Consider the following 12,751-nt stretch of genomic DNA (forward strand, 5'->3'; position numbering starts at 1 on the left):
CCGATCCGGCCCGTTTCGACGTATATACGAGTGAGAGTATATAGAAGACTAACTGCAAGTTTCATTAAGATAGCTTCAAAACTGAGAGGCTAGTGTGCGTAGAAACGGACAGACGGACATGGCTATATCGACTAGGCTGTTGATCCTGATCAAGAATATATATACTTAATATAGTCGGAGATGACTTCTTCCTTGCGCTGCAAACTTCTGACTGGAATTATAACACCCTGCAAGGGTATAAAAAAACTCATTATGAATTGTGAAACCAACCATTAAGATTTAAACTCAAGATTTATTCTACTTCCTTGATTGTTTTAATATACTTTTGCAAAGTTTGCTAATTTAATGGAACGTGTCACGTGACGGTAGAAAAATTAGAATATTTTAATAAACTAAATAAATTATGGCTCCGGAAGGGGAACCCCTCAGCATCCGATCTTAGTACACGGCATCCCGGTAGCTCTGCACAAACTGCCGGATTAGACCGGGAAGCTCCGGTGCCCGGCAAAGATACTTATGGCCGTAGTTTTTCCCGGACCCAAAGCGATGGAACTCGACGGGTCCCCAGCTGCGACTCCGGCCGTCTAGAGCGATCCTGTACAGACGGTAGCCCAGATGAAAGGGCACCACCTTATCATCCTCGGCATGGATGATCATGATGGGCTGGGGAAACTCCGTAACATGGATGTCCGACTCGAAGCGCAGCCGATTATCGTACATCGGCCTCGAGACGGTGAAGTCGAACCACGGCATATGCTTGAACATCCTGGCGAACGGATGATTTAGTATCTCGTCCCGAATGTTGGTGAACGGGCTCTCGAGGATCACTCCTCGTGGTCCACGTTCTCGCAAATTGGCTAGCTTAGCGCACATATGCGTGGCCACTCCGGTGCCCAATGAGTGGCCCCACACCACGATCGGATTGGAGGTGATATTGGCTATGTATTCGAACACCATCATGGCATCGCGCACCACGCCCTCCTCCGTGGGCGGCACGGGATCGGAGTCACCATAGCCTCTGTAGTCGAAGGTGAACACATGATAGTTGAGGTTCCTCAGCAGCTTGTATACCTCCGATCGATGACCACTGCCCCGCGAGGCTGTGTTCCCGTGGAGATACAAAACCACAGTGCCGCCGGGCAGTCGAAGCAGGCGCTCATAGAAGAGCTGCTCGTTCTCGGGCAGAACGGTGGGGAATTCGGAGCGAATAACCGAAGACAGCTCTCGCAACTCCTGCTCGCCATTTCCAACGGCGATGTCCTGCGGCTGTAGCGGCGGCTCTTCCGCCACCGCGTCTTCTACATTGAGTTCCCGCTTGAAACGTTCCACTGCGTTCCGCGGAAGGACGTGCCACACTCCAACGCGCACTCCATCCTCGTCCTCGTCGTGATCCTTGACGGTGATGTAGAAGTTCCGCGTGGCGTAGAGACCCACAGTCTCCGGCTTGGTGAGATCAAGGCCCTTGGGGTACTTAACTGGAGGGGAAAAGAGGTACTATTGTTATTAGTTCAAATAAGATACCTGAAATACTTACTGAATGTAAGAAAGAGAATGCCGCGCTGCAGCGTCACCGAGTAGCGAAAGATGAGGGGGAAGGCCACAAATACTAGGAGGAACATCAGCATACATGCTTGCAGTGAACGTAGTCCCACCCTGCGAAAGAGGTCAGTGTGTGAAAGGCGAACAGGTGACAGGCGAGTACGGTTAAAGGGAAGAACAAGTGACAATTACAACGTGAAGGATGATATGGGACGAGCTGGTGTGATGGTGATGAGCGTGTTGTGGGAATCAGGGGATATATACATTTAAGGAGCAAGCAAAAGCGCATATTACGAATGTGTACAGAAGCGGAAACGGAATCGAGCCGGCAATATCCGCTATATAGAAATATGTCACGATCATTCAAGTAATGGGATCTCGGGATATATAGTTATATATATCTACAAAATTTTAATTAAGCACAACATCGAATCGAGCTTGCGAGGATACTTACAGACCAGTTAGCCAACTAAGTAGGATCGTTCCGGGAATGAATGTGGCATAGAAAACGGATCTTAGACAATTATGAAGCTCGTACATTGCGACTCCGTTCGGTTTTCTCAGCTTTCAAATATGTATATATATATAAATATATTTGTATATAGCTATCTAGCGATATATAGTTTGTTCTGGAAGCGATTTAACACTGAACTTGTTACTGATTTTGTGCGTTATTTGTAATGTTTTTTATGCGGAGCTTACGAGCGGAAGAAAGAGAGAAACAGAGAGTTCTAGGTTATTGCTTGGTTATATAAAAATTGTATTTGTTTTTTAAGTTTTTGGGGGCTTCCCTAGGACGCATGCAACACCTAACCGAACCCGAGATCTGTTCCTCCGGTGAGCAGCTAACAATGGCGACGTGGGGAGTAAGGAAGAGCTATGATATATAGGCAAAAATATAGTAAACTTTCATATTTCCAAAATTTAAGTATCAATCTGGTATTTAACGTAAGAGTATCTGTATTATCGACAAAAAAATCGACAAATAATTTAAATTTATCTTTTTCACGATATATTTATCGGAGTTGATGTATGACTGGTTCGATGATCGGTGTGTTATATGTACTAGCAGTAGCTCGATTTTAATGGGTTAAATAATTCAATAGAACACAAATTGAACAGCATATAATAATCTTTGACCACATTTTAAACTAATAATTAAACACTGACTAAAATGGAATATTGAAAGAAACGCTATTTGAAACTAATCCTAGCGATCGTCACAATATAGTTCAAAGGTTCACAAAAAAGTGTCTGAATGACCGATAGAAAGCCTACCGCTTGCTGGACTTCCAAAAAGCTTACTACACACTATCTACGAAAATGGTATCACACGACAGCACGCATTACTACAAAAATTAAGCAGCTATCAGTAATTGCATCACTAATTATTACAATATCCTCTGTCGACACTTTTTTGATCACTTTCGCTAACTGTCCATAAAATCGAGTCACCGTACTGGGTCAGCGGGCTTTGTGATAATGATAATGGGCGGTATAATGATATCAGATATGAGCGCTACTCGGGCGTGACTAATATTTTGCTGTTCGGGGGGAAATCGGAAGCAAAACTACGGAAGCGGATTCATCGGGTCGGTTAATCGGGAATCTCGGGACACAAATAACAACAGTAACAACGGGCAAGCACACACATAGATACAGTCACACACACCTCTTGAGTTGTCGCCGGCGCGTGAAGAGCATAACTGCAAAGAGCCAGGAAAGAGAGGTACATAAAAAGGGTATCAGTGAGTCGGCCATGCCAAGGTCAAGTCAAAAGAACCGCCAAACAGTGCAAGCCGTTATCGGTGTTATCGACGATCGCTTATCGATCGTTTCCGCTTTTATAAATTCGTAATCAGAAAAAATGTAGAAAGTTAGCTTTGTTTAAATGCCGGATAAGCGCAACTACTTGGAGCAACGACACCCGCAAACTGCTGATCGTCGCTGTACAGTCAGCGATATTTTTTTTTGTTCGCCATAACTGCAATAATGGCTTGCACTTGCGTCCAATTAACGAATAAATTGGCCTGTTACTCTTACTTGAAAGAGAGCCGAGCCTCTGGTCAGGTTAATAGAAGCAGAGCGAAATGCGGTCTGGAAAGTCTCTCTATACCAGCGGCAGCATGCTGACCTGTAGGATAAACAAGCGGAAAAGTATAAGTTTAAGATGGGTGTGGCCTGGGGGGGGGTGGTGGTGGGTGCCTGTTCAGGGAAAACTAGACTAAGCGCCAGGAAAGTTAGTTGGCTGGCCACGCACACTCCCTGTTTCTAATCTCATTAACCCATAACAATACCACCCTCACATTTAATTGGCGTGTCCATTTTTATGTAATTTGTTTGGGAGCGATATTGACTGAGTACCAAGCTTTCCAGGACCAACTTACCACTCACGCGCCAGCAACGGCCAAGTACCTTTTCCCTTTCCTGTTGTCCCGACTGAAAAAGACCTGGAAAACCTTTTTTTCGGTTCTTTATGCAGCAATTAAGGCCGCTTTTTTGATTTGGAATATTTTCTGCTAAAACAGCTGTCAATGTTGTTATTGACTATCGATGAGAAGTTAGAGATGGCAAAGTGATGGGCTCTCACTATCGCGATCCCCATCGTCTTCACGGCCATGATACAATTATAATTCAACCATGTTCACGGCATATTTGCATAATTTGTAAAAGTCGATACATTTGTTATTAACTTTTGAAAATTATGTAACTCCCATTAGTTTTTCCAAGTAAAATAATATGTATATTTTATAAACAAGACCTACATATAAATATATTATAATATTAGTCAGAAGCTTCTGTGGCTGTGAAGGAATCATTTCCGACCCCATAAACCATATATATTCTTGATCAGCATCAACAGGCGAATCTTTCTAGCCATAAAGGAGAGAAAATAAATTTTTGCCAATTTTTCCAACATTTTATAAGGGGTTACATCGTTAAAATTGGAAAAAATGGTGATTTTTTTACATTTTAAATTGAGTATGCAGATTTATTACTCTACTGAAAGCTAGCACAGGGCTGCTTTCCGATTTAAAATTAATGCATTTTTGGCATATCTATGAGTTTTTTAAACTTTGATTTGTTGAATAAATTGTCATATAAAAAAATTAATTATATCGACTAAAAAATGGTATTTAGGCTTTAGTCAGAAGCTTGTAAATATGTGAAGGAGTCATTTCCGACCCTATATGATTCTTGATCAGCATCAACAGGCAAATCTTTGTAGCCATAAAGGAGAGAAAATAAATGTTTGCCAATTTTTTCAACATTTTATAATTGGTTAAAATTTGCAACAATTGTGATTTTTTTTACATTTTAAATTGAGCATGCAGATTTTTTACTCTACTCAAAACTAGCACAGGGCTTTATACATATTAAAATAATTTGAAAAAGCTTTTTATAAAAATAATGCATCAACCGGTAATACGTTTTCAAAATACCAAATACACACCATAGCACTATCGATATATCGATATATATATTAGTTTAAACGTCCGCCCCTAAGAGTTTGTTTTTTTTTCGCTGAGAAACAAAAGATTTTTGCAAATTACTAGAAGGCAGTCAGCAGATTAGATTAGGTCGGCAGGCAGCAGCAGCAAGCAGCAGGCGAGGATGAGGAGCGCGGAAGAGATCAAGGCGGAGTACCCGCTGCACTGGCACATCTGGCACAACGAACTGGAGCAGCTGCAGGCGGCCATCGACCAGGTGAGTGAGCAAAGAGCGAGACGGGGTGGGTGGGCGCGCACAGGGTGGGTGTGGCCTCCAGGGCCAGGTGCTAATTGAATTAGCAGGGGCCGGGGAATTCTAGCCGATGATAACAGCTAATGATTCGCCATCTTGCAGAACGATAAGGAGAAAATCGATCCTCGCGGCCGGACGCCGCTGATGCTAGCGGTCCGGGTGGCGAATCTGGCCTGCGTCAAGTGCCTTTTGGCGGCCAAGTGCAATGCCACCTACGAGCACGAGGGCTGGTCCAGTGAGTACTAATCTTAACACATCAAAAATCTCCATTAACTCGAGTTATTCACGCTTTGCAGTTGTCCAGGAAGCCGTCTGCACGGGAGATGTGGACATTCTGACTGCCATTATCGAAGTGCGGGATCTACAGCGCCATGTTCAGCGAGTAACGCATGTGCCGAAGCTTCTGCAGCATTTGCTGGACGCTCCCGACTTCTACATCGAGATGAAGTGGGAGTTCACCTCCTGGGTGCCCCTAATGTCTCGGCTCTGTCCCAGCGATACATACAAAGTGTACAAGAGGGGAGCCAACGTGCGGATAGACACAACGCTCCTGGGCTTCGACAACAACACTTGGCAAAGGGGCAATCGTTCGTACATCTTCAAGGGAGCCAGTAAGTTCAGTAAATTAAATGTTTGAACCTCTCAAAAACCCTTCCCTTGCAGAAGAAACTGCCACCATGATCGAAATCGATCACGATACGAATGAGGTGATGGTGGAACAGATGAGCAGCGATATTGGTGACATTGTGGCCATTCCGCCTGCCTTGGGAACGGTGAGAGCACGTCTCAATGCACCGGTGATCACCAACAACATCGAGATGGACAAGATCAGTTTCGAGCGGAACAAGAGCGGGATTTGGGGCTGGCGCAGCGAGAAATCTGAGGTGATCAATGGCTACAATTGCAAAGTGTATGGTGCCAGCAATGTGGAGTTTGTTACCAAGACGCGAATGGATCATCTGAGTGAGGAGCAGATTAAGGTGGGTCCGAGCTCTATTAATTGCATATTACCATAATATATTTTCTTGCTCTTTTCTTTCATTTGTAGAATAAAACGTCGCGGACGCCGCTGCACAGTCTGCTGGGCATTGCCGATGAGGACTATGTATCCCCCGCCGATGCCGCCGCGGCGCTCAAAGATCGGGTATGTTAATGGCCTGAAAAGTATCGAAGCATCCTTATTTTAACACCGTTTGCGTTATCCTCCTCTCTGCAGACACCCTCGCCCCGCTTGGAGGAGGAGGTTTCTCTGGTGGCAGCAGAAAACGGTGGACGATCTTCGCCAGCTCCTGGTCTGGCACAGAGCAACGGCAGCTCCGCCTGTGCCTCTGGCACCAGTACCCCCAAGTCTTCTGTCACCCCCGAGGAGTACTTTACTCCTGAAGTCGATCTACAGGGCAGAGATGTTGGCGGGCCCAAAAATCTGAGCACAAAGGTGCAGCGCTTCAAGGCCAACCTGTGGCTGGCCGAGGAGCACCCGATACGGCTGCAGGAGCAAGTGTTGCCCATACTGGATCTCATGTCCACCATGGCCAGCCCGCATGTGTCCAAGCTAAGGGACTTTATCACCATGCAGCTGCCTGCCGGCTTTCCCGTCAAAGTGGAAATCCCGCTCTTCCATGTCCTTAGTGCTTGTATTACCTTTGGTAATGTCTTTGCCTTAACCTCGCCCGTGGAGCATGTGGCCACGCTGCAGGAGCAGGATCGTGTGACATGCCTGGTGGATGATCGTTGCTTCGACGTGCCGGTTCACTACACCAACCGAGGCAGCGATGTGCGTCGTCAGATGCCGCTGGACGAGGACGACATGCTGCAATACGCCATCGAGCAGAGTTTGGTCGAGACGAGCGGCGCCTGTGGCGTGGACGCCAAGGATGACGACAAGGTAGACATCTGGGAGGTGCTAAGGGGCCAAAACGTGGTGGGCACGGATCTTCTACCCGAGGATGACGAGCAACTGCAGCGGTAAGTTCAGGGGAAAAGATGCACAGGGGGTCTTCAAACTACTTTCTGGTTTGTTCATGGTCGCCACAACTAATGTCTGCCCCATTGCCACCGCTAGTCACCAACGCTACTCCTCGCACTTGCTCTCCCCACACCGCCAACAGTACGGGCGGTACTCACCCTCGCCCAAGCACCATCCCCAATCCTTTCCCCACTCCCAGCTCCTGCTGGAGCCAGAGAGCCGAGGACGTTCCGCTTCGGCGGGGGCTCAGTTCAAGAACGATTTGGGCTACATGAAAAAGATCTTCAAGTAGCACAGAGAATCCCCAGTCGCTCCTATCCTTTGTATTTGCTAGTTTTGATCCAAGCTTTGTGTGTGTGCCCTTGTGCTCCTTTATCCCATTCGCAGAGTGCTGCAGGAATCGCTATTGGGTGCCAGTGCAAATCCCCAAAGCGGGTCACCCGCCTCCGAAGAGGACGACGACGACGGCGGCTTCCGGTTTATAGATCCCGATCTGGCCATGGCCATGCGCCTGTCGCAGCAGGACCAAAGGAAGTACGAGCTGGAGCGACAGCAGGAGCAGGAGATGATCGAACAGGCGTTGAAGCTGAGCCTGCAGGAGCACTAAAATCCTGCCAGCGATTCCAAATTGAAGTTCTTCTTTCCCTTCTACTTCTGATTTCTATTTAGTATAAACACTTTGGACTAAGTTGTATAATATAATACGAGCCTACTTTAAGTTCCCCGTCGTCTGCAGCCCCCTCCAAGTCCTTGTTTTGAATTGTGATACAAGCGGGACTCAAGCGGCAAGCGGAGCTCGTCACACTCGTCCACACTCGCAAGCAAAGGATCGTATCCCCCCATCCGACACTAACACCACATGTATCCAAAGTAGTCCTCGTAGTCGTGTAGCTTTTGCAAAAACGTGTTTAGTATCTAGTGTCTCCTAAAGTTAAGTGCGTGTGGTAATGGGAACATACATAACACATGTCGCATATCCTCCGCTTCGGCCCGAAGATAGTGTCCTTAAATTAAAAGCAATATAAAGAGTAAGAGGTGTAACTCAATCAGCAGAAAACGTTCATGTTTCGAACTCTTAAGTATCGTAAATGCTTGCAGGTATTCTTAAGCATAAAAGTCTGCGCGTTACGCTCCTTATTCTTTATGTTGTCTTTGCTTAAACTGTATTCACTAACCATTAGCATTACCCATAATTTATAATACTAATCAACCCAACACCTTTACACCAAAGACAATATAAGGAATAGGATTCGTAATGGAAGTAATTTTTAGTGTACGCATCTTATTCCATATATCGCTCTTGGTCACACACGCATCTCACCTCTTTGTGTAAATGAGAAAACAAAAAATATACTATATATACATATATGAAATATGCAATATGAAAATGTGAGTTTATATTTTAAACTTAGTGTTTATTAAGCGCTATATACACAGTAAAAAACCGGGGACATAACTTAGGCTAATTAAGCAAAACACAATTTAAAAAGTCTTGAGTTCGATTTGGTATAGTTGACCCACAATCCTTTCTTTTTCTTATTCAAGAAGCCAAGCGAAAATAGTTCGTAATCAGGCAGAAGATGCTTTATCTCCGTTGGCTTATCAGGGGCCAGACTTGGGTCAGATAGAGTATTCTATATACAAATAGGCTTGTTCAGGTTTCCACACAAATCGAAGGGATTTTTAATCGATTTTAAATCACTTTTCCTATGATAAAAATATTAAAACTAAACCGAATTGGAGTAAAAATATGTTAAAAATGTGTTTTCTATTTTTTTGCTATCTAAAATTTTAAAAATCAAGCTTTGATTATAAACCTTTTTCCTGTATTGCACTTTTCTAATCATTATTGCAGATTACTTGATCCTTGACTTAAAAGCATGATTGGGTGTCTAAACTTAAGCGGGGACTAAAATTCTTGTCAAAAAGCTATTGTGAAAACCGGAACAGGCCTTAATAAGTTTACTTTGTGCTTACTTCTAAGGGACATTCAGCTGGGCAATCACTCCGGGATTAGGTAAGTGTGGAGTGGCCACCATTGTCGGGAATAGGGATTATTCTTACGACTAGATGTACTTGAAGCACTTCTGCTTGTCGTGCGGGATGCGCGTCTTGAAGAGGATGGAGTCCGCCCGGAACTGGGTGTTCAGCAGCGGCGTATAGCCAAACACCCGACTGAAAAAGTTGATGCATTTGTGCCGCTCCTGGAAGTGCGTGTCGTCCTCGCTGAGGGAAACGGGGCAACCCGGACAGCGGAACGTCCACCGGGAGGTGACTTTCACGGGCGGTTTTCTCGTTATATGCGAAACCAGGAAGTTCATAGCGATATCCTCGCAGTTCATGTATTCGTCCACCTTGTCTCTGATGGCCTGCGGCAGGTGATAGGTGTAGAGGTACAGGTAGTATTTGTGCACGAACGCGGCGCCCGTCAGCACCATGCTGAGCTCGCAGCTGTAGTTGGAGTTGTAGTGCCACTGGCCATTGGGATTGCCCAGATCCCAGGCATGATAGCGTCCGGGAAAGCCAACCACGCGGTCGCGATGTTCGCGCCACACACGGAACCCAAAAAGGATCTCGTCGTGACGGAGATGGGCATCATCGTCCACAGAGAGCACGGCTTCCGTTTCGATCACATCGAAGGGCAGGAAACGGTTGTTTAACGAGTTCCTGGGAGCTCGTAAAACGGCCACCGGTACTCCAATATCCGGCCAGCGTAGTTCATCCAACGGTGGCTTTGGGGAATTCCACACGACAACGACTTTGTGCAGATAAGGCAGTCCGTACAGCCGTCCCAGCGAGTCCATAAGGACCTGTTCCCGTTCATAGGTCAACATGACAATCGTAAACTGTTCCCGTGGGTAATTGCCACCAAGAGCTTCGCTAAACTCCTTGCCCGCTCCGCCCAAGCCCTTGCCAATAGGACGGAAGCCGGTGTGAGAGCCCAGGAACTTGGCCTCCGATGGCACGGCCGGATCAAAGGGCAGCTGCGGGTACAGGTAAAAGGGATCCAACCAATCGTTCCACGCTTCCTTGGCCTGGGTCCGTAGAATGGTGTAGTTGCGGCGAAACGAGGGACTGGGGTAGGGTGGCTCTATGGGACCCAGTGATTCCTCGGGTTCCGTGTCCAAACCGACGGGTGGATCGGATTTCAGGGGTATGAAGGTGCTATTGAACACACTTTGTGCTATGATCGGTGGTACTGGTCTCGGAGGGATTCCCAGGCGATCCCGTAAACTGGCTATTACCGTATCCACGGTGGCCTGCACGGAGCTCAGGTACCGCTCCCAGATAAGTCTGCCTTGTCTTCGCAGCAGCAGCAAATCAGCATCTTGCACGGCTCTTAGCAGAAAATGCAGCTCCGTAATCCTTGCCTTTGGCAGCAGCAAAGCTGCTCTCCTCCAGTCTAGGGTTTCAGCGTAAGGCAGGCGCAGCTCATCGGCTCCCAGGATCACGGGAACAGCTCCCGAACGCAAAGCTTCATAGATTCTGGCCAGCATAAGGGTGGAGGACACTCGACCATTCATTGGAGGAAGAATCAAGGTAAAAGTGGAATCCTTGAGCAGCTGACGACGCGACGAATCGGATCCGCAGAGCGTCCAGTCTGGCAGAGAGTCGCCCTCCTGCTGCTCCGTGGCCGGGACGCACTGGAATTGCAGCACAAACTGATCCTGCGTAGCTCCCTTGGCCATATCAGTCAGATGGTCCAGTATAAAGGCATCCAAGGGAGGTAGAGTGCTCTGTTTGGGTCTCAGTTCTCCCTGGAAGGAGAGCAGGTACTTCCTGCGAGCCGGCACCATACCGGCGCACTCCTGCCACACGTCTCCACCTGGCGGACCCAAAATGGGTGGCACTATGAGGTCGTAACCCGGACGGAACTGATCCCTTTCGAAGGCACTCTGCACCACAAGGGCTCGCATGGTGTTCTGCTTGTACAGCGGATTCGTGCGGTGTGAGGTTAGATCCCTTCTGGCCAGATTCAGCAGCACATGGTTGCGTCCGTCGCCGCCCCAATAAGGCAGCTTGTAAAGCTTCTCCATATCCACCGGACAATCATTGGCATGAGTGGGTATGGTGGGCTGCTGCTGCTCTGCCTCCTGCGCCGCATACCGATTGTTACGCAGCAGATCCTGCTCCAGGAGTGCCTCACCCACCAGCACTAGATATATGCACGCTTGCTTCGGATCCTTAACGATGTGGGCATTGTATCCTAGCGTCTGCTTAAGGGTTGTCTTCAGGAAGCCATCAATGTCGTAACCATGACGCTGCACGCTGTGCTCATCGGGATCGTAGAGGTAAACGGGAAATCCAGAAGTAAGGCTGCATCTCGAGTGATTGAAGCAGTTGTGCATCTCGCAACTGGCTGCCATGCCCGCCGTTATGGGATTCATCTTTCTGGGCAGTGTGTTTGGTAGCAGGGAACGGGGCAAAGCCAGGTCTGGTGTATTCCGCTGCACTGCCTCTCTCTGGGCCACCTGTGCTTGCTCCACGGAGATCTTCAAGCGCTCCAGCTCTGTTTGCTCTCTGAGGAGTTCTTGCTTCAGCTCCTCGATCTTCTGGTTGTACTGACTGATGTCCGATTGCAGCTTCTGCCGACGGGATTCCAGTTCGCGCAGTTCCACGGATACGGTGCTCTTAAGTTGGATAGAATTTTATAATTTTGTTAATTATGGCTTCTAGGGCTTTCTGGGCGCTCACCTTGATTCTAACCATCTCTTCGATACGCATTTTGAGATCGCCTGCTCGCATGGCACTGAAATCCTCATAGGCATCTAGGAGAGGTGAACTGCGGTGAACATCCAACGGCGGGGCATCCTGCTCAGACTGTATATAATAAATACATGTATCAATAATTGAAAGGTAACTGCTGTAAATCATGGATTCCTACACTGAGTATACGGTACGCCATGCAGGAAACCAGGAGCAAGAGCATCAGCAGCAGAGCGGGCACCTTGTAGCGACGACACATTCGCGACATTTTCAATCCCGTGGCGTGTCGCTGCGGTGCAGCGGTGGCGGCCTCCTTGGTCTCCAGCGGGTGATACGACGTCCCCGCGGATTGGCCCAGGTCATATGCCGGTGACATGGCATCGGCTTCAACTCGCTATTGCACGGAATTCACGCATTTATGTTGGGTTACTCCGTTTTTATTGCTATTTCATTGATAAACGCGACTATTGTTACTGTTTTGCGGGACGGGGCTGTCCACTTAACCAGTGCCGACGACCAGAGCTATCGGTAGACGATAACATAGTAATCGGTGCTGTCAACTTTTTAATAAAGTAATTTTTAAAATACTTATTAAAGGAAAGAATTATAAGCATTTCTATTTAAAATGTAAGACGTAAAAAAAAAATGTTCGCCTAACCATTGCGAAGTCTGCTTTATTTGCTTGACTTAACCGCTGAACTTTCAAACATTTCCCAAAGCAAAATAACAGTGGCTTAACATTTTCAAGTCTACCAGTGCTGCCACTTTAGAATTTTTATTGCTAGATGTGGCAAC

General features: G+C 47.0%; 3 protein-coding genes across 5 annotated transcripts; 1 reads left to right on the forward strand and 2 right to left on the reverse strand.

Annotated features, from left to right (window-relative positions):
* Positions 1-291: 291 nt before the first annotated feature.
* On the reverse strand, positions 292-4,300 carry LOC110184034 (lysophosphatidylserine lipase ABHD12). Of its 2 annotated transcripts, XM_020952406.2 has the most exons (6): positions 3,927-4,130; positions 3,583-3,673; positions 3,212-3,245; positions 1,994-2,236; positions 1,535-1,653; positions 292-1,475 (listed from the first exon to the last, which is right to left on the reverse strand). In XM_020952406.2, exons 4-6 carry the CDS (start codon positions 2,077-2,079, stop codon positions 439-441), a joined length of 1,242 nt encoding a protein of 413 aa, XP_020808065.1. In that variant the 5' UTR covers positions 2,080-2,236; positions 3,212-3,245; positions 3,583-3,673; positions 3,927-4,130; the 3' UTR covers positions 292-438. The 2 variants fall into 2 exon arrangements, with proteins under 2 accessions (XP_020808065.1, XP_020808066.1); XM_020952407.2 differs by lacking the exon at positions 1,994-2,236 and having other exon boundaries at positions 3,927-4,300.
* Positions 4,301-4,987: 687 nt separating this feature from the next.
* LOC110184037 (ankyrin repeat domain-containing protein 13D) lies at positions 4,988-8,637 on the forward strand. Of its 2 annotated transcripts, none has more exons than XM_020952411.2 (7): positions 4,988-5,247; positions 5,386-5,518; positions 5,580-5,894; positions 5,947-6,263; positions 6,332-6,427; positions 6,500-7,248; positions 7,637-8,637. In XM_020952411.2, the coding sequence occupies exons 1-7, from the start codon at positions 5,155-5,157 to the stop codon at positions 7,854-7,856; spliced, it is 1,923 nt and encodes a 640-aa protein (XP_020808070.2). In that variant the 5' UTR covers positions 4,988-5,154; the 3' UTR covers positions 7,857-8,637. The 2 variants fall into 2 exon arrangements, with proteins under 2 accessions (XP_020808070.2, XP_020808071.2); XM_020952412.2 differs by having other exon boundaries at positions 5,016-5,247; positions 7,346-8,637.
* Positions 8,638-8,643: 6 nt separating this feature from the next.
* On the reverse strand, positions 8,644-12,488 carry botv (exostosin like glycosyltransferase 3). The gene is made up of 3 exons (XM_020952413.2): positions 12,135-12,488; positions 11,945-12,070; positions 8,644-11,880 (listed from the first exon to the last, which is right to left on the reverse strand). Exons 1-3 carry the CDS (start codon positions 12,330-12,332, stop codon positions 9,316-9,318), a joined length of 2,889 nt encoding a protein of 962 aa, XP_020808072.1. The 5' UTR covers positions 12,333-12,488; the 3' UTR covers positions 8,644-9,315.
* Between the last annotated feature and the right edge of the window lie 263 nt (positions 12,489-12,751).

This window comes from Drosophila serrata, unplaced genomic scaffold (genome assembly GCF_035046125.1).
Source record: "Drosophila serrata isolate PLE 108 unplaced genomic scaffold, ASM3504612v1 contig_334, whole genome shotgun sequence".
NCBI classification, from domain to species: Eukaryota; Metazoa; Arthropoda; class Insecta; order Diptera; family Drosophilidae; genus Drosophila; species Drosophila serrata.

What these genes read in the sequence shown, in the direction of transcription:
- LOC110184034 (XM_020952406.2), bottom strand. Translation starts at nt 2,079, where the DNA reads ATGTACGAGCTTCATAATTGTCTAAGATCCGTTTTCTATGCCACATTC. An exon ending in CTTAGTTGGCTAACTGGTCT is followed by an intron (nt 1,654 to 1,993) that starts GTAAGTATCCTC and finishes CCTCTTTCGCAG; the next exon opens with GGTGGGACTACGTTCACTGC. An exon ending in CATTCTCTTTCTTACATTCA is followed by an intron (nt 1,476 to 1,534) that starts GTAAGTATTTCA and finishes TTTCCCCTCCAG; the next exon opens with TTAAGTACCCCAAGGGCCTT.
- LOC110184037 (XM_020952411.2), top strand. Translation starts at nt 5,155, where the DNA reads ATGAGGAGCGCGGAAGAGATCAAGGCGGAGTACCCGCTGCACTGGCAC. An exon ending in TGCAGGCGGCCATCGACCAG is followed by an intron (nt 5,248 to 5,385) that starts GTGAGTGAGCAA and finishes GCCATCTTGCAG; the next exon opens with AACGATAAGGAGAAAATCGA. An exon ending in TGAGTGAGGAGCAGATTAAG is followed by an intron (nt 6,264 to 6,331) that starts GTGGGTCCGAGC and finishes TTTCATTTGTAG; the next exon opens with AATAAAACGTCGCGGACGCC.
- botv (XM_020952413.2), bottom strand. Translation starts at nt 12,332, where the DNA reads ATGTCACCGGCATATGACCTGGGCCAATCCGCGGGGACGTCGTATCAC. An exon ending in TGGCGTACCGTATACTCAGT is followed by an intron (nt 12,071 to 12,134) that starts GTAGGAATCCAT and finishes TATTATATACAG; the next exon opens with TCTGAGCAGGATGCCCCGCC. An exon ending in AAGAGATGGTTAGAATCAAG is followed by an intron (nt 11,881 to 11,944) that starts GTGAGCGCCCAG and finishes ATCCAACTTAAG; the next exon opens with AGCACCGTATCCGTGGAACT.